We start from the raw sequence: 23,016 nt of genomic DNA on the forward strand, positions 1-23,016 counted from the left end.
CAAACAACGTAAGACTAATAAGGGAAGAAACGCTGCAGGTAGCACCCACCTGTCACATAGCTCATTGTCAACCACTTTTTCTACCGTTGTAATGACCACTGGGATTAGGAGAGAGGAACCAAACCCCTTCTTTGAGTTCTATCCCTTAACTGTTTTGTTTTTTGATGCAGAGTCTAGCTTTGTTGCCCAGGCTGGAGTGCAGTGGCACCATCTTGGATCACTGCATCCTCCGCCTCCCAGGTTCAAGTGATTCTCCTGCCTCAGCCTCCTGATTGGCTGGGATTACAAGTGCCTGCCACCATGCCTGGCTAATTTTTATATTTTTAGTAGGAAAAGGATTTCATTGTGTTAGTTAGGCAGGTCTCGAACCCCTGACCTCAAGTGATCTGCCTGCCTTGGCCTCCCAAAGTGCTGGGATTATGGGCCTGAGTTACCGCACCCAGCCCCCCTTAACTCTTGAACTCATAATTAATCAAAAGTCTTACTAACATAATGGGACTTTTCTCTCCCCAACTTTGTCTTGTTCAGATGAACTCCTTGCCAGCAGAGAGGATCCAGGAAATACAGAAGGCCATTGAGCTGTTTTCAGTGGGTCAGGGACCTGCCAAAACCATGGAGGAGGCTAGCAAGCGAAGCTACCAGTTCTGGGATACGCAGCCCGTCCCCAAGCTGGGTATGTATGTACTTGCTTGCTTCGCCAGGCCGAGGGTAAAGGATCTGCCTCAGCTGTACCTTCATGAAGGTTTTATGCTGAATTTGTAGGGAGGGCAGTAGAGTCCTGGAGTTCCTTGGTGGTGGTTTTCAGAGAGTTGTCTTTAAAATGCGGCATAGAAGACTAGTTTAGAGACCTTACCATTTTACAACAGCACAGGTTAAGAACAGATAATGATTCTTGTCAGTAGTAGTGGCTCACACCTATAATCTCAGCACTTTGGAAGGCTGAGCTGGGAGGATCATTTGAGCTCAGAAGTTGGAGACCAACCTGGGCAACCTAGTGAGACCTTGTTTCTACAAAAGGTAAAAAAAAAAAATTAGCCAGGCATAGTGGCATGCACCTGTAGTCCCAGCTACTCAGGAGGCCGACGTGGGAAGATCACTTGAATCTGGGAGGTCGAGGTGACAGTGAGCTGAGATCACGCCACTGCACTCCAGCCTAGGTGACAGGAGTGAGACCCCCAACTCAGAAAATGAGCAAACCAAAAAGAAAAAAACCCAAAAAACAAAACTTTTGGCACACAATGAGTGAGAATGTCTGCCCAGAGATCTTTTTCTCCACTCAGGCTTAGAGAGTTTGTCTTGTTTGGGCACGTGTTTATTCCTGGAATGGGCAAAGGCCCCAGCCTCTTCCCCTTTGTCTCTTAGCTGATGCATGCTTACTAAATGCAAAATGATTTGAGATTTTGCTCAGCAGTGAAGGTTCAACACCAGGAATACCATACATAGGTTTCATCAGCACTCCTTAAAAAAACTATAATGAACCACTAAAGGGGTGGAACAGGCAGAATGTCGAAAAGGATTCTGGAAGGGACTGGATCCTGTTAGATGTGCCTGCCGATACTGAGCCACAGCCAACCTTGATGGCTAACTTCAGGACTCCGTTGACAAAGTTTCTGAAGTGATCGTATCATGATTCTGGACCCATTGATGGCCTAGTTCCTATTTTCTTTGTGACTAGGAAAGTAAGTATGTTGAAAAATCGTATGTTCCAGCACCAAACATAAATGACTTTTAAATATCATGTCCACATTACTGCTCCCCTCCAGAAACACAATGAGACTTGACTAGCACGTTTTGTGCAGAGAAGGGTGGGGCAGGGCTGGGCAGTGCTGGGCAGGGTAGGGCCAAAGACTGGTGAAGGAAGAAAGACAGCCGTGCCCAAGGAGATCTGTCTGCTGCAGAGGTGGGGAGCAGCTCCTCCATGCGGCCTGCAGACCTACAGGATGGGCATCGCCTAATTGCTAGTGGAAGCGCAGGTTGTCAAGCCTCACCCAAAGCTGCAGCATCAGAGCTGGCAGGGGATTTCTGTCCACCTTGAAAGTTTGAGGAGTTCTGCTCTAGAGCAGATGCAGTTCTTAGAAGCTTGGTTACAACAGAAGGAAGCCGAAGAGGTGCATCCCTACAGCAGAGGAAGAGCAGAGCACTGCCCAGGAACAAGAGGGGTGCCGATTCCCCTACCACGTTGTGTGTTTGGCTGCCTGCGTTGGCCAGGTCCCAGGCCCGCTGGCTAAGCCTTCCAGCAAGGCTTTGGGCCACAGGATGGGGGTCCCAGTGACCAGTTTCTCACTGAGGAGCAGGAAGGATGCAGAGAGCCACACGTGTCACCTCTGAATGAAATCCCTGGTGAGGTGTGTGTGGCGGCTGCCATACATCTTGGTCCTGTTTTCAGATGGCGTTTTGGTTTGATTTTATTTTTCCTGAGGAATTTGCAAATGAGTATTCTTGCTGCTACATTCTTCATAAATAGTGGCACCTGGTAAAGAGGCAGATTGAGGCCAGGCATGGTGGCTCATGCCTGTAATCCTAGCACTTTGGGAGGCCAAGGCAGGCGGATCACCTGAGGTCAGGAATTTGAGACCAACCTGGCCAACATGGTAAAACCTCATCTCTACTAAAAATACAAAAATGAGCTATGCATGGTAGCACAGGCCTGTGATCTCAGCTACTTGGGAGTCTGAGGCGGGAGAATCCCTTGAACCTGGGAGGCAGAGGTTGTAGCGAGCCAAGATTGCGCCACTGCACTCCAGCCTGGGCAGCAGAACAAGACTCTGTCTCAAAAATAAATTTAAAAAGCAGATTGGGATTAATTTGCTTCTGTTCCTCTTCAGTCCAGCAATACTTTGTTTTCCTCTCACCTATAAATGTAGAACGTTCTTCAGTTTAGTTCTCAGAAAGCTCAAGAGAAAGCCACACAATTGCTCATATGGGCCCTGACAGTTTGAGGAAGGAGAAACAAGGTTTGGTTTTATTTCTTCAGCTTTGCCTTCTGTGCAGCATGTGGTGTGGGACTTTGTGGAAGAGCAGTTGCCCTGAGCATCTGATGAGTCTGCCTTTGAGGCTCGGGGTCAGTCAAGCACCGGTTAGATTCCTTTGTTTGTGTCAGCCTGTAGTAAGTGCCACCTTGCCAGGTGTGTTAGTCTGTCTGCATGGCTGAGGCGTCACCCTAGTTCTGAGTTTTTCAGGGGTGGTGTCACCTACAGCTTCTTGCTCTAATTTTTGTTCACTTAAATGGAGGACTGAGGATTGTGAATCTCATGCATATCAGCTGCACTGTGTTTTTACAGCACTCCCCACCTTCTTGGGAGAGTTTTAATTAAATGGTATTCCACTAAAGAGACCTACATGACTCTCTCTTTTTATTTTCTTGAGACAGGGTCTCGCTCTGCCACCCAGGCTAGAGTGCAGTGGCACAGTCATGGCTCACTGCATGCACCCTTGACCTCCCAGGCTCAAGCAGTCCTCCCCGCTCAGCCTCCTGAGTAGCTACAACTTCAGGTGCCTGCCACCATGCCTAATTTTTAAATTTTGTGGAGACGGGGTTTCACCATGCTGCCCAGGCTGATCTCAAACTCCTAGGCTCAAGCTGTCCTGCCTCAGCCTCCCAAAGTGCTGGGATTACCATCGTGAGCCACTGCACCTGGCTGAGACCTGCAATTATTTAGAAGCTTAAAATTATCCTAGGTTTACCATGGAAAGGCCTTCTTAGGCCGAGTGTGGTGGCTCAATGCCTGTAATCCCAGCACTTTGGGAGGCCAAGGTATGAGGACTGCTTGAGCCCAGCAGTTCAAGACCTGCCTGGACAACAAGGTAAGACGACCTCTCTACAAAAAAATTTAAAAATTAGCCGGACGTGGTAGCACATGCCTGTGGTCCCAGTTTCTCAGGAGGCTGAGTGGGAGGATCGTTGAGCCTGGAGCTCGAGGCTGCAGTGAGCCATGATTGTGCCACTGCTTTCCAGCCTGGGTGACAGGGCGAGTCCCTGTCTCAAAGATGAAAAAAATACAAATGAAAGGCTTTCTTAGCAGAAGTGTTTTAGTCTGTATAACAACCGTAAGCCTCCAGAGGAACCTTTGATGCCCCCTTCAGATTATGTCTTTTTTTCTTTTTAAAGTCATCCCTTTGCCACTTAGGTCAGTGGAAGCAGTATCCTTTCTGCCTCGGCTCAGTGGAATCCAGTCTGGCCACTCTGTTTTAAAAAGTAACTCTCAAAGGGAGGATGCGCACTCACCTGGTTTCCATGGGTCCCGGAGAGAAGCTTCCCCTTTCTTTTCCCTCTCCCTGGTCTTTGTTTGGTTTAATGTTTTCCAGATCCCAGTGTCATTTTTCCAAAGTCCTTCACAGTTGCACTGCATTGCTTAGTTTGGGTTTTTTTTTTTAGACAGGAGTTTCGCTTTTTTTTGCCCATGATGGAGTGCAGTGGTGCAATCTCGGCTCACTATGACTTCTGCCTCCCAGGTTCAAGCAATTCTCTTGCCTCAGCCTCCCAAGTAGCTGGGATTATGGGCATGCGCCACCACGCCTGGCTGATTTTGTATTTCTAGTAGAGCCGGGATTTCTCCATGTTGTCAGACTGGTCTCAAACTCCCGACCTCAAGTGATCCACCCGCCTCGGCTTCCCAAAGTGCTGGGGTAACAGGCATGAGCCACCACGCCTGGCCAGTTTGGAGTCTTCATGTCGCAGAAAGAATTTTACGGAAAGAGTGTGCAGAAAGAAGCCCATTGAAAGTTCAGGGTTTTCTTTAAACTTCCAAATTCTTTTAAAACAAGTTTCAAGTATCATCTTTGGTCATGTACTGGTTCATGTTGGCCTTGAGAGACTTGGCTGCAATCTTGCTGTGCTCTGCAGAGCCGCTTTCCCACTCCTGCTCAGCAGGAGGCACTCGGAGGCCGTTGTAAGGGAGAATGCAGGCCACACGCACACACACACACACCCACACACACACACACACACACCCCTCTTCTCAGAGGCCATCGTAAGGGAGAGGGCAGGCTACACACACACACACACACACACACACACACACACACACACGCCTCTTCTTCTCAGAGGCCGTTGTAAGGGAGAGGGCAGGCTACACACACACACACACACACACACACACACACACACACACACGCCCCTCCCTGTGGCACCCTGTACTTCATTCTCATTGGCCCTTGTCATGCCGGGCAGTAGGTGCTTCCTTGCTCATCTCTGAGGACCTGTGTCTGCTTCATTTGCCAGCCCCTGCCACAGAACTAGCAGGTTCTAAGATTTAGTGAACAGTTGGTGAAGGAGTGAGTGGCCATGGAAATCATTTAGGGGGGAAAAAAGAAGGTTCTAAAGTGTATAGAAAAAGGTATAGGCCGGGCGTGGTGGCTCAAGCCTGTAATCCCAGCACTTTGGGAGGCCGAGGCGGGTGGATCACGAGGTCGAGAGATCGAGACCATCCTGGTCAACATGGTGAAACCCCGTCTCTACTAAAAATACAAAAAAATTAGCTGGGCATGGTGGCACGTGCCTGTAATCCCAGCTTCTCAGGAGGCTAAGGCAGGAGAATTGCCTGAACCCAGGAGGCGGAGGTTGCGGTGAGCCGAGATCGCGCCATTGCACTCCAGCCTGGGTAACAAGAGCGAAACTCTGTCTCAAAAAAAAAAAAAAAAAAGAAAAAGGTATAAATTCAATACAAGTTGGAGAATTAGCACCTAGATAAGACTAAAGGGTCTGGCCCTCAGCTTTTTAGGCTCAAAAGATTTCTTTTTTAATATACATAGCTGTCAGTTGGAAGCAGATCGACTTAAACAAATTCACAAGAGCTACTTTATGAATAAGCAAATGGTGGGTTTTGGCCAGGTGCAGTGGCTCATGCCTGTAATCCCAGCATTTTGGGAGGCTGAAGCAGGAGGATCACTTCAGTCTGGGAGTTTGACACCAGCCTGGGCATCATTGAGACCTCATCTCTGTGAAAAATTTAAAAACCAAATTAGTTGGGCATGGTCATACATGCCTATAAGTCCCAGCTACTCAAGAGGCTGAGGTGGGAGGATCATTTGGGCCTCGGGCGTTGAGGCTGTAGTGAGCCAAGGTTATGCCACTGCACTCTACCCTGGGCAACAGAGCAAGACCTTGTTGCACCTGGTCATGAGTTTCCTAACTAGGGAAGAAAAATATGACATCTATCCAAGCAAACCTGTTGGGGAGCCTGATTACCAGTAGAGCAGGCTGCTTCCCTGCTGTGTGTCCCTGCACTTGCTAGATTTTGACCCTTAGCATGTGGATCATGATTCATTTATTTACTGTTTCCCCAGAAGATGTTATGTCTTGTGAGATGTTATGTCTTTTTCCTGCTGTACGCTAGGGCCTGGCATGGTCACTGAGTCACTGGTGCCCAGTTGGTGCTCAGTTATGTGTCTAATGGAAGAGGGTAAGATGGTCAGTGCCAGCAGTGATATTGTCCGCTGTGGCCTAATGAATCCCCTTCCACCACACTTGCCCCTCAGATTCATTCTGGGAAGGTCTAGAGCTGCCTGTTACATGTTAGAATTAAATGTTAGGGGGCCGAGGCAGGTGATCACTTGAGTCCAGGAGTTTGAGACCAGCCCGGCCAACATGGCAAAACCCCATCTCTACTAAAAAAAAAACAAACCACACACAAAAAAATTAGCCGGTGTGGTGATAGGCACCTGTAATTCCAGCCACTAGGGAAGCTGAAGCAGGAGAATCGCTCGAACTGGGGAAGTGAAGGTTGCAGTGAGCCAAGATCACACCATTGTACTCCAGCCTAGGCAACAGAGTGGGACTCTGTCTTAAAAAAAAAAAAAAGAAAGAAAGAAAGAAAGAAATATTTGGAATCAGGAGTCTATAAGTCAGTAAAAGCAAGAATTGAGTGCCTAGTCTATACGGAGCCCTTTGCTAGGAACACTGTTACTGAGTTGGTCCCTTTTGAAGACTCAGTTTTCCAAAATGCACTAAACATAACATTCTTCCCAGTGTAAACATGAGTGAGCTGATTGTAGAACCAAAATCCCAAGGGCCAGAATTCAGTGGTGAATCTCTCTGCATTTCTGAGTCCAACTGAACTGTGGATAGGAATGAGGGCTGCATCTTTGGAGCACTCCCGCAGAGGAGGGGCATCTGCTGTAAAGGGAGGGGATGTTGTGTCAGGGTGACTTCCCGGCAGCACTGTGTCGACTTGGTGATTCAGCCCAAAGGCACTCGCAGGACTCTAAACACTGAGGGCCTGAGCTGGCAGTAGCAGTTAACTGGCCCACACTGCTGAAAGCCAAGGCTGGCAGGGCCACGATTGAGCCTGGCGCCTAGAAGGCATCATCTGGTTCAGAAATGGGCCCAGTACATTGTTGCTGTTGACACAAAAGCAGCCTTGTTGTGACTCCTTACAAACCCATCCAGCTTGCTGGGCCTGGGCCAGGGCCCTGACAGCACTCTTTACACCAACCAGGAGGCAGGAAGCCAAATTAGTAAAGATAAATGTTTGTCATTCAGTGACCCAAGAGAGATTTAAATGGATTTCCAAAACACAAACCACCTTGGATCCCAGTGATTGTCCTGAAGTTTTGCCATGAATTGGCCCTCAGTTAGGGTCTAAGGGTAGCTGGAAAGATGGTTTACAGTTGCCAAGCACAGACTGTTCTTCAGATGGAAGGCTCTTAGGGACCCGAGGAATTTGCTGTGGTTGAGTTTTGAGCTGAGCCCTTTGCTGCCCCGAGGGGGCAAAGGGTGAGGCTCACACTGTGCTCTTCTTTCAGGTGAAGTAGTGAACACCCATGGCCCCGTGGAGCCTGACAAGGACAACATCCGCCAGGAGCCCTACACCCTGCCTCAGGGCTTCACCTGGGATGCCTTGGACCTGGGTGACCGCGGTGTGGTGAGTGAGCGCTTAGAAGGTTGCACTGTGGATACGATACCACTTTCACAGTCAGCCCTGCAGTCTTACGGAGACCACGCCTACTCGAGCCCTAGAGAGCTGAGCCACGGAGGTCTGAACAGACCCCCATCTGTAACTTCCTGGGGCATGCCCAAGACTCCACATAAATAGTTCTTAGCTTTTCTGGCAGGTCGAGTTAACCTCTGTAGCTCCCCAAGGTGGATACCTGTTTTTCATTTATTCTTGTTTGTTCATTCCTTGTTTTCTTTCTAGTCTGTCTCCTGACTGATGAGCTGGGGCTGCTAAATGAGGGTCTGTCCTCCCCTTTCCACCCCAACCTCCCAGAACCCCTTGCTTTGACCAGAGGGATTTGTTTCCCTTGTAAAGAATGACGAAAAATGTCGCCAGGCACGGTGGCTCATGCCTGTAATCCCAGCACTTTGGGAGGCCTAAGTGGGCATGAGGTCAGGAGTTCAAGACCAGTCTGGCCAACATAGCGAAACTCCGTCTCTACTAAAACTGCAAAAAAGGCCGGGCGCGGTGGCTCAAGCCTGTAATCCCAGCACTTTGGGTGGCCGAGGCGGGTGGATCACGAGGTCAAGAGATCGAGACCATCCTGGTCAACATGGTGAAACCCTGTCTCTACTAAAAACACAAAAAATTAGCTGGGCATGGTGGTGCGTGCTTGTAATCTCAGCTACTCAGGAGGCTGAGGCAGGAGAATTGCCTGAACCCAGGAGGCGGAGGTTGTGGTTAGCCGAGATTGCGCCATTGCACTCCAGCCTGGGTAACAAGAGCGAAACTCTGTCTCAAAAAAAAAAAAAAAAAAAAAAATTAGCCAGATGTGGCGGTGTGTGTCTGTAGTCCCAGCTACTTGGGAGGCTGAGGCAGGAGAATCATGTCAACCCAGGAGGCAGAGGTTGCAGTGAGCCGAGAGATCACACCATTGCACTCCAGCCCGGGTGACAGTGCAAGACTCCATCTCAAAAAAAAAAAAAAAAGAAAAAGAAAATGTCAACAGATTTTTTTTTTTTTTTTTTTTTTTGGAGACAGAGTCTCACTCTGTCACCCAGGCTAGAGTACAGTGGCACCATCTGACGTCACTGCAACCTCTGCCTGCTAGGTTTAAGCAATTCTCCTGCTTTAGCCTCCTGAGTAGCTGGGATTATAGGCAAATGCCACCATGCCCAGCTAATTTTTGTGCTTTTAGTAGAGATGGGGTTCACCACGTTGGCCAGGCTGGTTTCAAACTTACGACATCAAGTAATCCGCCTGCTTCAGCCTCCCAAAGTGCTGGAATTACAGGCATGAGTCACTGAGCCTCACTTTTTTTTTCTTTTGAGACGGAGTCTTGCCCTCGCCCAGGTTGGAGTGCCATGGCACAATCTTGGCTCACTGCAGCCTCCGCCTTCTGAGTTCAAGCGATTCTCTTGCCTCAGCCTCCCCAGTGGCTGGGATTACAGGCACCTGCCACCATGCCTGGCTAATTTTTAAAATTTTTTTGTAGAGACAGGGTCTCACCACATTGGCCAGCCTCGTCTTGAACTTTCTACCTCAGGCGATGTGCCTACCTTGGCCTCCCAAAGTGCTGGGATTACAGGCTTGAGCCACTGTGCCCAGCCAACAGAATTTTTTCATGCTAAAGTTGGGCCAGCAGATGGAGACAGCTGAGAAGGCAGAAAAAGGCCTTTGTGGCTGGGTGTGGTGGCTCACACCTGTAATCCCAACACTTTGGGAGCCTATGGTTGGAGAATTGTTTGAGCCCAGGAGTTCGAAATCAATCAGCCTGGTCAGTGTAGTGAGACTGCCCCCCTACAAAAGAAAAAATTTAAAAAGTTAGCCGAGTGTAGTGGTATACACAAGTAGTCTCAGCTACCCAGGAGGCTGAAGTAGGAGGATTGCTTGAACCCAGGAGTTGGAGGCTTCCTTGAGCCATGATCACACCAGTGCACTCCAGCCTGTGTAACAGAGTGAGACCTTATCTTGAAAAGAGAGGAAAAAAGGCCTTTGTTTGGGCCAGATGGTAAAAATCAGACAAGGTGGGAAACAGCAATGAGTCTCCGTGGAGTAAGACTAGCTCTGAGAGTAATCTCTCCACAGCACTTCACAGAAGTTGAGACCAGTGACTCTCCATTGTTGATGGCACAGAACGATGAAGTTGTTGTTTAATTAGGTGGCATTCCCGGTCTGCCACTCTACCCCCTGATGGCTCCAATTTCTACTTATAACTAGGGTACTTGCTCCAAGAGTCCCTGCCATGCCAGGGGATGGAAGGATTTGTGAGATCCCACATTGTTTTTGGTAGCTTGCTTCATCCTTCTGAAAAGCCTAGAGCCCCAGGGTATTGGAGTGGGTCCCCTACCTGGCAGAATACCTCCAAATGAGCTGTTTTTTTCTTTCCAGCTGAAAGAACTGTACACCCTCCTGAATGAGAACTACGTGGAAGATGATGACAACATGTTCCGATTTGATTATTCCCCAGAGTTTCTTTTGTGGTAAGTTATAGGGGCTTTCTTGAGGTTCTTGAGGGCAAGGCATAGAGCAGAACCACCACAGGCACCAGAGTTTTCATCCCTGCCAGGGACCAACCTTTGAATGGCAAATTAGTGTGTCATTTTTGAGTTCCTGCAACTGAAGGAGACTTGCTTTCATTGGAGCTTGAAATTGCAGCCTTGATTAAGACAGATTGACTGGGTGATAGAGACCTTTGTAGAGCTGTACCCAGGGAAGAGGTATTCATTGGCTGGTGACTATATATAAGAAAGGAAGGGGCATGAGACCTACTGAGACAAAGAAAAGAAGGCTCATTTTCTATCCAGTTCCTAAGCATGCTCAGTTGTATGCTGAGTTGTCCACCTGCCTGAGCCATGTTTAATATCCAGGAAGAGAGAGGCATGGGCTGAGGCAGAGAGGGACTACCTGAAAAGGAAGGAATAATTTGCACCAGAAAGAGGGAGACGGGAGCCCAGAGCTCCAGAGTTGCCACCATCAGCTCTCAGCCATGGGACCTACTGAGCTCTGAACCAGAGGCCAGTCTCGTGGTTCAAGCTGTCAAAGTGAACGTACAGAAATTAGATCAGGCACGAAATCCTCAGTATGATAACCTTGGATTGGGTGAGTAACTAGGCCAAGTGGGCTGAGTAGCCAGAAATGGCGACGGCTGTATTCTGCGTGTCCGGGAAGGCTTGGCCCTAAAGAGAATTCAGCGGTTAACCCCCAGGGAGGTGGTAGCACCAGGTCAGAACCAAATTTGGCTGTGGATCCCAAACAGCTTTTCCAGCCTGCTGGCAAGCAGCACTACAACCCCAGCCTCTCTTTTCCAGGGCTCTCCGGCCACCCGGCTGGCTCCCCCAGTGGCACTGTGGGGTTCGAGTGGTCTCAAGTCGGAAATTGGTTGGGTTCATTAGTGCCATACCAGCAAACATCCATATCTATGACACGTAAGCACCAGCACCTACCCCCACCCACTACAACACCGTCATCCTGCTGGGAGGGAGGAAAAAAGCTGCACGTGTACCCCATGAAAGGAAGAGGGAAGGTCCCAGGAACGGAGAATGCCCAGGTGCTGGGACTGCTGATTCATCATAGGAACCCCCTGTTCTGCTCAGAGTCACCGCTGGCTCCCTTGTTTGTGGCCCAGGTTGGAAGGGGGCCACCCTGAGGCTCAGCGTTCCTGCTCCACAGAGACTTGTTTTTGTTTTTACTATTTTTTTAATTTTATAGAGGCAAGGTCTTGCTGTGTGGCCCATGCTGGTCTCAAACTCCTGAACTCAAGTTATCTACTTACCTCTGCCTCCCAAGAGTGGGATTATAGGCATGAGGCTTTTTGGTTTTTTGGGGGATGGTGTTTCACTCTGTTGCCCAGGCTGGAGTACAGTGATACAATCTTGGCTCACTGCAACCTCCACCTTCAGGGTTCAGACAATTCTCCTGCCTCAGCCTCCCAAGTAGCTGGAATTATAGGCACCTGCCGCCACACCTGGCTAATCAGAGGCTCAATTTTGAACGCCTGTACCAGTCACACATGGAAGCTCTTGAGCAGCAGCAGAAAGGGGCCAGAGCCAGTGTGACCCAGGTTAAGATAGTCCTTGGGGCCTGTGATCCCTGCTCTTCGTTTTCCCTGGAAATGTTGAAACCATCTGCCTGCCACAGTCTTCAGGGCTTATCAGCTGTGTTCTTGAGGGAATCAGAGCCTTGAAACCCTAGAATTGCCTTGACCTGCCCCATGGGTTCCCTGTGCTGCTTCCCTGCATGCTAAAGATGGGATTCCCCAGCCGATTCCTAGGGATTCATCAGGCAGATGATGGTGGTACTTTCAAATAAAGGTGTTTGCTTGAGTCCCACTTTCCTTTGGAAATAGACTGTTGAAATGAGGTGGGCTCCTGACCTGGTGGAGTGTGGTGGGAAGGGAGGCCCAGTATTGAGTGCAGGTGGCAGCTAAAAGCACACCTGTGCTACAGACCTGACCCTTCTAGGTGTAGCTGCATGTGTTTGATGGAATCACCATTCCCTTCCCTGTTAAAAACCTTGTCGCCTGGATTTTTCCCACTTAGAGAGAAGAAGATGGTGGAGATCAACTTCCTGTGTGTCCACAAGAAGCTGCGTTCCAAGAGGGTGGCTCCAGTCCTGATCCGAGAGATCACCAGGCGGGTTCACCTGGAGGGCATCTTCCAGGCTGTTTACACTGCCGGGGTGGTACTACCAAAGCCTGTTGGCACCTGCAGGTAAAACTATCTTCCTGTAAGGCCCTAAAAATACTGGTGTCTGCACTCTAGTTTGTCACTGTGAGTCGCAGCTCCGCCCTTAGCATCCCATCTCTGTAGTATCTGGTAAGGTGGGCACTAGGTGCCTGCAGGAGCCAGATGGGGAGTGTGGAGAGGGCAGGAGGGTTGTGAGGATGGCAGACTGGCAAGTCCCTGCCTTGTCTGGAGGGCTCTTGGTGTCTGTTGGCTGCTGCCAGTTGGAGATGGTGGAAGGCAGTGCTGTGGTTTGTTTTTTAAGGATGAGCCCAAAACTGGATTTTTATGGGAAACATCCTAAAGTTTTGAATGCTTGGCTCAATTTGTTTTGAATATTGTGCACCAAATAGAGCAAGTCTGACATGTGATCTAAGGGCAACCTCTGCCTTAGAAAGTTGTTTAAAACAATTGAATAATCTCTCCCTAGAGAACTTTAAAAGTGAAAACAGCAGGTGTGAAGGCAGAAGAGGAGGAGGGAGGAGGACGGGTGCCTCTGCCATCGTATTCTGGGCATGACTGCAGCCTTTTCCATTGACTTGATTCTAGGAGTGAGGATTGCTCTCTCCAGACAATCACTGGAGCAAAGGAATCGTTTTTGAAATTGAGAAAGAAAAATAGGGAGAAAAAAATGGAGGAGCTTTGGCAGCACTCACTTGGGGGAGGCTAGAGAATGGAGTGACACCACTGGCTCCGGAGGGCCCTGATGTGTCTCTCACGCCACCTGCTGGCCATCTGGGGTCTCCTGCCATTGTCCTTGTAATAGGAATTGGCCAGAACCCTGAAAACAGGACATTTCTGTCCCCACAGGTATTGGCATCGGTCCCTAAACCCACGGAAGCTGATTGAAGTGAAGTTCTCCCACCTGAGCAGAAATATGACCATGCAGCGCACCATGAAGCTGTACCGACTGCCAGAGGCTAGTGTGCCCTTGGGCGCTGGGCAGGGGGCAGAGAGGTCAAGGAAAGCCTGGCTTCAGCAGGAGAGAAGGGCTCTGGATGGAGAGCAGGCTTTCTCCTACCAGAAAAGCAAATCAGCCCATAGTCTTCACATTTCCTGGACTTTCTATTTCTGTTATCTGCAGCAGCATTTTATTTTAGTTAAACTTTCTCGGTTCCTCTGAGCCTGTGCCTGGGCTAGCTTCTCTGCCATCTGTTGAAAGGCCTGAGAACACCTATTCTCTGCAATTTTAGCCTAAGTAAAGCATAAATAGAAGGATGAATCCACTTAGTGAACCTCACACACATGGCAGTGCGTTCGAAAGCCCAGTGCAGAGGTAATTGAGGGTCTGTGGCTCCCCTCTGCTGGCTCAGGTGAAGGATGAAGCACCGATTTCTAATCCCAGTCCCCCCACCCAGATTTGGCACTGAAGGACTGGGCAATGTTAAGTGAGCTGCTTTTCTATTCTGGGTCTCAGTTTTCCTGGTTTCTCAAAGAAACAAATGTTCCAACTGTGGCTGGCTTTGGGATCCTAAGGTAGGGATTCTTTCTTTGTTTTGTTTGTTTTTTTTGAGACAGGCGAAAGTGCAGTGGCATAGTCACAGCTCACTGCAGCCTTGACCTTCCAGACTCAAGTGATTCTCTCACCTCAGCCTCCCAAGTAGCTGGGACTACAGGCATGTGCTGCCATGCCCAGCTAAATTTTGTTTTCTCAGAAACAGAGGTTTGTCATGTTGCCCAGGCTTGTCTGGAACTCCTGGGCTCAAGTGATCCGCCCACCTCAACCTTTCAAAGTGCTGGGATTACAGACGTGAGCCACCGTGCTCAGCACAGTAGAAATTCTTAAATTCCCTTCTCTTTCCTCGGAGTGCTTCCAGTTGGCTGTCAGTCCACACAGTTACTCAGGGCCTGCTGACCGGAGAGCTATCTGCCTGGACTCCTCAGCCTCCTAACAGGATTGATCACTCTGAAATGAGGCTAATCCACCAGCGGATTGGGGTCATTAGTGTCCCATCTTGAGAGACTACTGCAGTACTATTAGACACGGCCAAAAGCACAGGTTTGGGGGACTGTGGTGTGTGCCTTCTCGCTCTGTTCTCATGATAGATTTGCCCTGTGTTCTAGGCTGGTGGGCAGGCAGGCAGAGAGCATTCTTAAAGTGCTGCAGCAGCCAGAAGAATGTCTCACCCATGAGGTATCATTGTGGGAGTTGCCATGTAGAATGAGGTCACTGAGCATTCCCTAGAGAGAGGAGGGTTAGCAAGGAATTTTAGAGGTTACAGGTCCTAGAACTGGAGTTTTACAAGCAGTTCCTGCACTGGGAAGCATTGTATCGGGCACTCACTGAGGCCTTGTGAGCTGTGACACCACCCCGTTTGCAGATTGGCCAAAGCCTACCTTTGTGCATCTGAGCCTCTGGGGATGTTTCTACTAACCCCAGTATTTATTTGCTCCACAGGATTACATAGTTTGATTCCACTGAAGCGTTTTTCTAGCAAAAGCAGCTGTTGGGTGGGACGCTGACTAGGGATGAAATCCTGGGAGTCTGATGCTTTTCTTCTGAACGTAACTTGCAGCATGTCTCTCCGGGAGGTACTGGTGTAACGGTGTCTGGGTGGGCAGACCCTGGCTGGACCCTGGGGTCTGTTTGTGAAGTGCTGTAAGTCTAGCAGAGAGAGAGCAATGAGTGTAGGATGGCATCAGTTACAGTTCAGTGAGAAGCCAGTGAGGACCCCTGGGCTTTGGGGGCGAAAGGCACAGCTAGAAAGGCCAGCTGGCCTGAGGGTAGAAAAGTCTTGTGCTCTGAGGTGGGGAGTTTGAAACAAGGGTGGGGCATGAAGGGTTATGTTTTCCTAGGAAGTCAGCCTGGGGCCATGTGCATGGTTGGTTGATGCAGCAGTCTGAGCCCGCCTGGAGTAGGAGGGAAAGGCCCAAAAGATAGGGAAGAGGCAAGCCCTGTGCCTGAGGAGATGTGCACCGGGTGTAGGGAACCGCCCAGTGACCAGGGATTCTCTCCTGAGCGCCTGATCTGTCCTCACGGTGGAGCCAGGGTGATCAGCTCATCTCACTCCATCTCTCCTGTCTTGCTTTCAGACTCCCAAGACAGCTGGGCTTCGACCAATGGAAAAAAAGGACATTCCAGTAGTGCACCAGCTCCTCACCAGGTACTTGAAGCAGTTTCACCTCACGCCAGTCATGAGCCAGGAGGAGGTGGAGCACTGGTTCTACCCCCAGGAGAACATCATCGACACTTTCGTGGTGGAGGTGAGTCAGGAAGCGGTTCCAGGCCTCGAACTCGTTCCAGTGTGACAGCCCCAAGTGGCCAGCTTCCCAGGGCTCAGGTGTTGGCACCCTAGACTTCCTTGACGATCTGTGTTTGGTCCTCCCTAAAAACAGGGAGTTGGTGCTTGAACTTGCTGAAAAGATACCTCTGGATCTGGCTTGAGCCCTTCTCCCCCTCGACCCCACTTTGACAATGGAATAGAGACCTGAGCCCCGCTTAATCCTTCAGGAAAGCCTTCAGTTCCCTGCCTGTCCCAGCTTAACCTAGTGCCGACCAGACATAGGAGACACAGTCTCGGGGGATGTGAGCTGCAGGAAGAGGTCCCAGGGTGCCCATGCTGGGAAAGAGGTTTGGCAGGTTCAGCCCACGATCGTGGCTCTGTCCTCAAGTGCCCCAAGCCAGTGCTGTTTCCACCTTTATCTAGAGGGGCAGAGCTGCCTGAAGGCAGAGTGAGAGGAGACATTTGTCCCAGGGCCTGCAGTGCCACTCTGCCCGCTTAACGCTGCCTTATTGCCTCCCCTTCAGAACGCAAACGGAGAGGTGACGGATTTCCTGAGCTTTTATACGCTGCCCTCCACCATCATGAACCATCCAACCCACAAGAGTCTCAAAGCTGCTTATTCTTTCTACAATGTTCACACCCAGACCCCTCTTCTAGACCTCATGAGCGACGCCCTTGTTCTCGCCAAAATGGTGAGGAGCAGACCAGGGGGTCTCTGGAGATGTGCGGGGAAGGGGCAGTGGAGCCGTGGTGAGCACAGCCCCGGGACGCAGGGCGGGGAGGCTCTGAGTCCTCCCCACCTCCTGTTCTGCTTAGGCAGGGTTCCCGCAGTTTTCAGTCAAAAACTCAAAACTAGGAGGGAGCAAGGAGCATCCAAAGTGAAGGCAATGAACTCCTCCTGATTTATTTCAGTGAGTTTCGTTCTCACAGGAGGCGCTGCCAAGGAGCCTGAATAGCCAGGGCTGCCCTGGGAAGACAGGGGTTCTCCTCACAGCTTCCCCAGTTTGGGAAAGGGGTGATTGCTCTCTGTCTTGGTGAGTCATCGGAGCGTCTGACTGCCGGCATGGGGTGGAGAGCCCATCGGTCAGTGCTTCACTGTGGGTTCTGGTGACTTCCTGTGCCCAGCCAAGCCTGCTGTGGGCAAGCTGGTCCCTGCCCTGTGAGAGCTTCTGCTATGGTTGGTGAGGCTTAGGAAGCATCTTCACAGTCTCCGAGCGTCACAGCTGGTGTCATACAACATGAGGTGCACTGAGGGCCAGAGAGCTGGGCATCCATGGAGTAAGGAAGCCACACAAACAGGTGACTGACGGGAGCCAGCTTCTCCGAGGAAGGGTCTCAGGGCTTGGACTCCAGAGAGGACTGTGGAAATGACTAAAGTTTCAGGGAGGCGTAAGCAGGAGTAGCAAGAACCCCGGCCTGGACACTGAGTACACACGCGTATACCTAGAGGGACACGGAGCAGAGGCCAGGCCGGAGGGCTTGCTCAGAGAGTCCCGAGAACTGCCCGGAGAGTGGAGACTCCTGCGGAAGCAGTGGTGCTTCTGAGGGAACCTTGTTCTTGGGGCTGCCCACTGGACAGCTTTGAAATGACAGCAGAGGGGTATGAAGGAGGCCGTCCGCACCTGTCCTCACCTGTCCTTGCTTCTCCCTGCCGCTTTGCAGAAAGGGTTTGATGTGTTCAATGCACTGGATCTCATGGAGAACAAAACCTTCCTGGAGAAGCTCAAGTTTGGCATAGGGGATGGCAACCTGCAGTATTACCTTTACAATTGGAAATGCCCCAGCATGGGGGCAGAGAAGGTAGGCACTGCCCAGCCAGAGTCCAGGCCGCCTGGCTCAGGGAGTCCGTGTCAGAAACTGGGCCATGGGCTGAGGAGACAGCCGCAGTCTGCGTCCTTGTTCCCTGGAGCTAAGCCTTTGAAAATGCCCTCCCTCTGCTGGCCAGACCAGCAGGTCAGTGTTGCCCTCTCAGCAACTTATGTGAGGATGGCAGACGGGACAGAGACACAGGAGCAGAAAGGTCATCTCCAGCGGGGCCTTCCCATCGGAGGGAACCGTGGAAGTTGAGTTGCCCACGGTTCGCCAGGAGGGTAGGGCTGGGGTTCGCCAGGAGGTTTCCTGTCCTGAGCTGCCGCCCTCTTCCTGGCGTGACACTTTCTTAGCCTTTCCTCTTCCAGCGCCACAGGGGACGTGGGGTGAGCTGGAGTGTGGGCCAGTTTTCCCTGGGAGGTCTGATAGACGTGTGGACCCTGGTGTGGAGGTCGGGTGCGGGGCCAGCTGGGTGTGAGTCTGTTCCCACAGCACAGGCGGTGGACCTGGGCCTAGCCGTTTGGAACTTTGGGCTGGGGGGTGTGGGAGGGTCTTTGGGCCACTGTCCGACTCAGCTCTGCCTCTCCCCATTGGCTCTCTTAGGTTGGGCTGGTGCTACAATAACCAGACACCAGTGACATTCTGGATAAAGCCACTGAAAAGTCGAACCAGGAAATGGAACCCCACCTCTGTTGGTCCAATTTTCACACATGTGAGAATCCCTGGCAAAGGGAGCAGAACTGAACCGGCTTTACCAAACCGCCAGTGAACTTGACAATTGTATTGCGATGGCGTGGGCTGCGTGACGTCATCTCCGGTTGTGTCTCTGGTCTCCCTGTTTTCCAGTTAATCACATCCTCATGCAGCCGTGATCAAGGGAATGTAACTGCTGAAAACTAGCTCGTGATTGGCATATTATGGAGTTAACGGGTGAATAATAAAAGTATATATATATTATATATATATAAATATTTTAAATATCTTTCATGTTTCAAATGTACAAGGATGTTTGGTCTTTAATGAAAAGCTGAATCCAGATCATTCCTCAAAATTGGGACCCCAGGACAGTGGCAGACCGACACATCGGTACAGTTCATTGTTTCCTCCAGAGGAGACATTGACTTACCTTGGGGAAAAGGATCTGGAGAACCTCATCCAGTTCCCTTCTGAATCAGCTGGGATGATTGGCCTTGAGAAGGAAGGGGAGGTGGACCAGGCTCAGATCTCATGGGATGCCACGTGGAGCTCTTGGCTGGGGCTGACCCTGGGCAGGGACTTTCCTGCAGGGCCAGACCTGTCTGCATTCTGAGACACAGCAATGGGACGGTCTGTGGAGGCAGATCTCATTGATTGAGTCCCTTCCTCCATCCCCTTGGCCTGCTCCCGGTAGGTCATCCTGCCAACTGATTTAATAGGGCTCTTTAGCCAGCTGTTGCCAACCTCATAGGGATGAGTCCGCTGTGAGATTCTGCTTTTCCGCTGCCCGGGATGACTGGCAGTTTGAAGAGGCCCTTGGACCTCCTTACAGCAGCATCAGGGACCTTTGAGGACCATGTCAGTGCAAGCCCTGCTTAGCTCATCTTAGAGCAAAGAGCTAGCACCCTGATGTTCCGGGGTGGCTGGGCAGGAGTGGTGTGGGGCTGATACCCAGATCCCTTCAGCCACCAGCCCCTGGCCTGTGCCTTCCAACCCATCAGCCATTTCTTGTGCCCCTTTCCAAGACACAGCCTGCAAGTGGCTCAACGAGTGGTGAACAGAGGCAGATCTGGACTTGGCAACAGAAATGGTTTCCCATCACCATTGTCTGAGTCTGATTTTCGCTGATGCTGTTTTGTGGATTTTTGTGGTAGTGATGGTTGTCAGTGCTGCCAGTTTCCCAAAAAGTAATCGAGCCTCTGGTCACATGGCTGTTGATACAGGCATGCTTCAGTGGTGTTCAGCCAAGTGGCCTGGGCAGAATTGGGCTGTGGAATTGTCAGGAAAAGTTACATCCAGGCTTGGATGTAACTTTTGCTCTAGAGAGAAGGAAGTGGTGGAGAGGAGGTAGCATCACCTGTGGCACGCAGGGTCTCCTTGCTGCTGTCACCTCTCCACTCATGGAAATGAAGCCTCAGCCAGAAGGCCAGGCACAGCCCTGTGCCACTCACCGAAGCCACTCTGCAGGCCAGCAGGGGCTTGTTTCCAGCCGTGGGTTTTGGTGTGGCTTGTCGGAGGCTAATTCTGCAGAGTTCCCAAAACCAGAAGACATCGTATATTTGGGATGGGGACTGTGCCACCCCTGAGAATGCTGCCTGCTCTCTGCAGAGACTGCTGCTAGAGCCAGCAACTCCACTATGGTGGATTTTCATCAGAGACCTGCAGGGGCCTCCCTTTTCCCATTGTTCCTGTGCTGCAAACTGCAGGCTCCAGTAATCATGACTGACGTTTGACTCCTTGACTCCAAGATACCGAGACCAAAGAAGCTGCTGTTCTTAGCAAGATGCGCACTGCGTTCTGCAGACGGGAGGAGTCGGAGAGGCAGGGGCTTGCTTCTCAGCCTCTCAGATAACAGTTGCCGGCGCCTCAGGCCCCAGAGCAGCTCACCCTGTCCAGACCTTTGGGATATCAAAGAACAGAATGCCCAAGTCTTTCCTACCTTGGGGAAACCTGGGACTTGGAAAGGCTCCCTGTCCTAGTCTTGATGCATTCTGGGCCAGGTCCCAGCTTCAGCTGCCTCTGAGATTTGGGTTGCGCAGATCTCTGGAGTGAGCTCCGTTTCGGTTGACCCAGGTCATGGAATGGAAACGGTGAGGCCCTGGTGGCTGTTCTGGAAGAAAGAAATCTCCTGGCAAGGCCCCAGCATCTCCCTCACCAAAACCAGGTGCCCTGCTCCACGGACTCTGCTTTACCTTACGGTGAGGACCCTGCCCAGGTGTGCAGAGGTTGGCTCAAGCTGCTTGCTGCCTCTCATTTTTTGTCCCAATAGTCCGTGTGTTCTTCATTCAACCCCTTCTGGGACTTCAGGCCAGAGAGCTGAGAGAGCACCATCCCGGAGTCAGGGCCTCCCTGCAGGAGCCCTGCAGTGTGACTGGCTTGAACCAAGCAAAGGCTTCCTGAGGCTTTCACGCTCACCCTCCTTGAGGAGCCACTATTGGAAGGCCACCACCCTCTGTCACCCAGTCCTTCCAGCTGCCATGTTTTGAAGATGACCTTTACCTCCTGCCTTTGGATTGACTTTGCGTTTGACCACAGACTCCAGCCTGTGTGTAGGGAGAGAGCTGATAGGAGGCCTGTGCTCCGGCTCGAGGCCTGCACAGCTCGTTTCCTCACACATGCCTGTTTCTGAAGAGGCTCCTGTCTTATTTAAAGGCTGGCCTACACTCAGCTACTTGAACACCAGGTTTATGGAACATGTCAGGCCTTCCCCACAACTCCCATCCAACTGCCGTCGCCCCCCTGCTTGCTGGCTCTCGGAAGCCCAGGGGAGTCCCTTTGGTCCTGAACTCTCTCCCCAAGGATGACTAGCATTTAACCAACCTAAGGGCCCTAGGGCCTTGGACAGCTGCATGGAGCTGCAGTCTAGGAGAGGGAGGGGAACCAGATGTCAGGTCAGGGGAGGGGCAAGAGTGTCCCCCCGACAGTGCCTACCCACCTATGAGGCAGCCTTTGACGGCCTGGCCCACCTTCCCCAGAACCAGGGGAGGCCTGAGGCTTCAGTTTTGCTCTGCTGCAAAATGAAGGTGGGTCTGCAAGCCAGCTGCACCCAGGGAGGCTGTTTAGGACAATTTGATTCAATTCAGTTTAAAAATACTGACTGGCAGGCAGGTGCCATGTCTGGGAACAGGGAATGGGGAGCTTCACCTTTTTGTCTTGGCTTTTCTTTGGGCTAAGGAGGGGGGCATTCATTTCCAGGGTTGGGGAGGAAATACCAAATGCATTGTTGTTCTGCTCAATACATCTCACTTGTTTCTAATAAAGGAAGCAGCTGAACAAACCCTTCTGTCCTCCTGGTATTCCTGGTCAGCAGGTGGCAGTAGAAGAGACGGAGTGCTGGGGCCTGGGCTAGAGCCGGGACAGCAGGGCCCGGCCACCAAGGCCCTCAAGCCCACAGCACCAAGCCAGCTTCCAAAGGCCTTCCTTTGGCAAGGCTGCCCTTCTCCAGGGCGAACTTGGGGTTGTCAGACCTTTCCCACCCGCCAAAGAGGAGCTGGTATTGACCCAGGTTCACTCCCGAGTTAGAGCAGCAGCCAGGCTTTCAGCCAGCACTCGAGCACCTCGGCACAGGAGCTGGCCCGGCTTCCCCACATAGGTGCAGAGCAGCCCCTCAGTCCAGGTCAGCAGTGCCTCCTCGGTGGGGATGCAGGCGCTGCCCCTTCCCACTGTGCCCAGGTGCCACGTCTCTCCTCCTGCGCCACTGGCCGGGTGGTCCAGGGGCACATTTTAACACGGCAAGTTGCTGGGCCCCAGTAGCTGTGTTGAAGACTTCCCATTCCCCCTGTTCTTATCCTCCGGAACTTATCCATTCCCTGACCCCCTGATCTTTTCAGGTCCATGTCTGGTGCCTCCAAGCCCCTTGCCAGGGAAGCTGAGAGGACACAAGGCCTGCCTGACCCCTCTTAGGCCCCCCAACCCTCCTACCCCAAACGAAATCACTTGGGCCCCTGTGGCTTATGTCTTCTTTCCTGCCCTTAGCTTTGGGCTGAGAGAACGTGGCCCTATGTGTGGTTTCTATCCATGGGCCTCCAGGGTTAAAAAAGCTGTGATTTCTGCCTTGCTTCCGCCTCCCAGTTCACTTCCTTAAAGACTCTTGCCCTTGCAAGGCAGTCTTCCCAGCACTGGGCCCTCATCCTAGCCTTCGGCCCTTCCTCTTGGTACCAGATACCAAACCAGAGAAGCCAAGCAGGATGGAGACTCAGCCCTGGGCCTGGGGCTTACCTGACCCAGACCCCCCAACCAGGCCTTGGCCAGAGCTGGCTCTGCAGGCGACGCTAATGGCTCTTCGGCTCTTCATTTGCTGAAACTGGACTTCGCCTGGTAGCGCCTCCCACCCTGGGGCTGCAGTTTGGCAGCCTGACCCTCCTGACAGCCCTGAGTGCCTGGACTGTGTGGCCCAGCCCATTCCTTCTGGGCCCTTTTGATGCTGATTATTCTCTTTCAGACACACACGTTCATGAGACCCAAACGCCACTCCCAGCATGAAGAAGCGGGGGATGCTGCCACTTTGCACATTGGTTCGTGGAGTTGCTGGAAGGTGGAGTCTGCCCCAGCCCTGTTTTAGTTTCTCTGGGGCTTGGGGCCAATTCAAGGCCTATCCCAGCCCAGTTCCAGGCCACCTTCTGGGGATGGGACTCATGTCAAGTTCTGCCCTTGTCCAGTGTCGACACTTGCCTGGCGGAACCTAAAACT

The 23,016-nt window shown here is 51.5% G+C and overlaps 1 protein-coding gene across 2 annotated transcripts in view; it reads left to right on the forward strand.

Moving 5' to 3' along the window:
• The window catches only part of NMT1 (N-myristoyltransferase 1), a 46,218-nt gene extending 24,614 nt beyond the window's left edge, over positions 1–21,604 (forward strand). Inside the window, exons 3-12 of one of the 2 annotated variants that reach the window (XM_010331461.3) lie at positions 529–673; positions 7,744–7,862; positions 10,266–10,357; positions 11,186–11,302; positions 12,416–12,586; positions 13,409–13,517; positions 15,632–15,802; positions 16,347–16,514; positions 17,485–17,622; positions 18,235–21,604. In XM_010331461.3, coding sequence (XP_010329763.1) covers positions 529–673; positions 7,744–7,862; positions 10,266–10,357; positions 11,186–11,302; positions 12,416–12,586; positions 13,409–13,517; positions 15,632–15,802; positions 16,347–16,514; positions 17,485–17,622; positions 18,235–18,255 — 1,251 coding nt within the window. In that variant the 3' untranslated portion in view covers positions 18,256–21,604. The other variant, XM_010331460.3, reaches the window with a different exon arrangement.
• Positions 21,605–23,016: the final 1,412 nt, after the last annotated feature.

Source organism: Saimiri boliviensis, chromosome 17 (genome assembly GCF_048565385.1).
Source record: "Saimiri boliviensis isolate mSaiBol1 chromosome 17, mSaiBol1.pri, whole genome shotgun sequence".
Classification (NCBI taxonomy): domain Eukaryota; kingdom Metazoa; phylum Chordata; class Mammalia; order Primates; family Cebidae; genus Saimiri; species Saimiri boliviensis.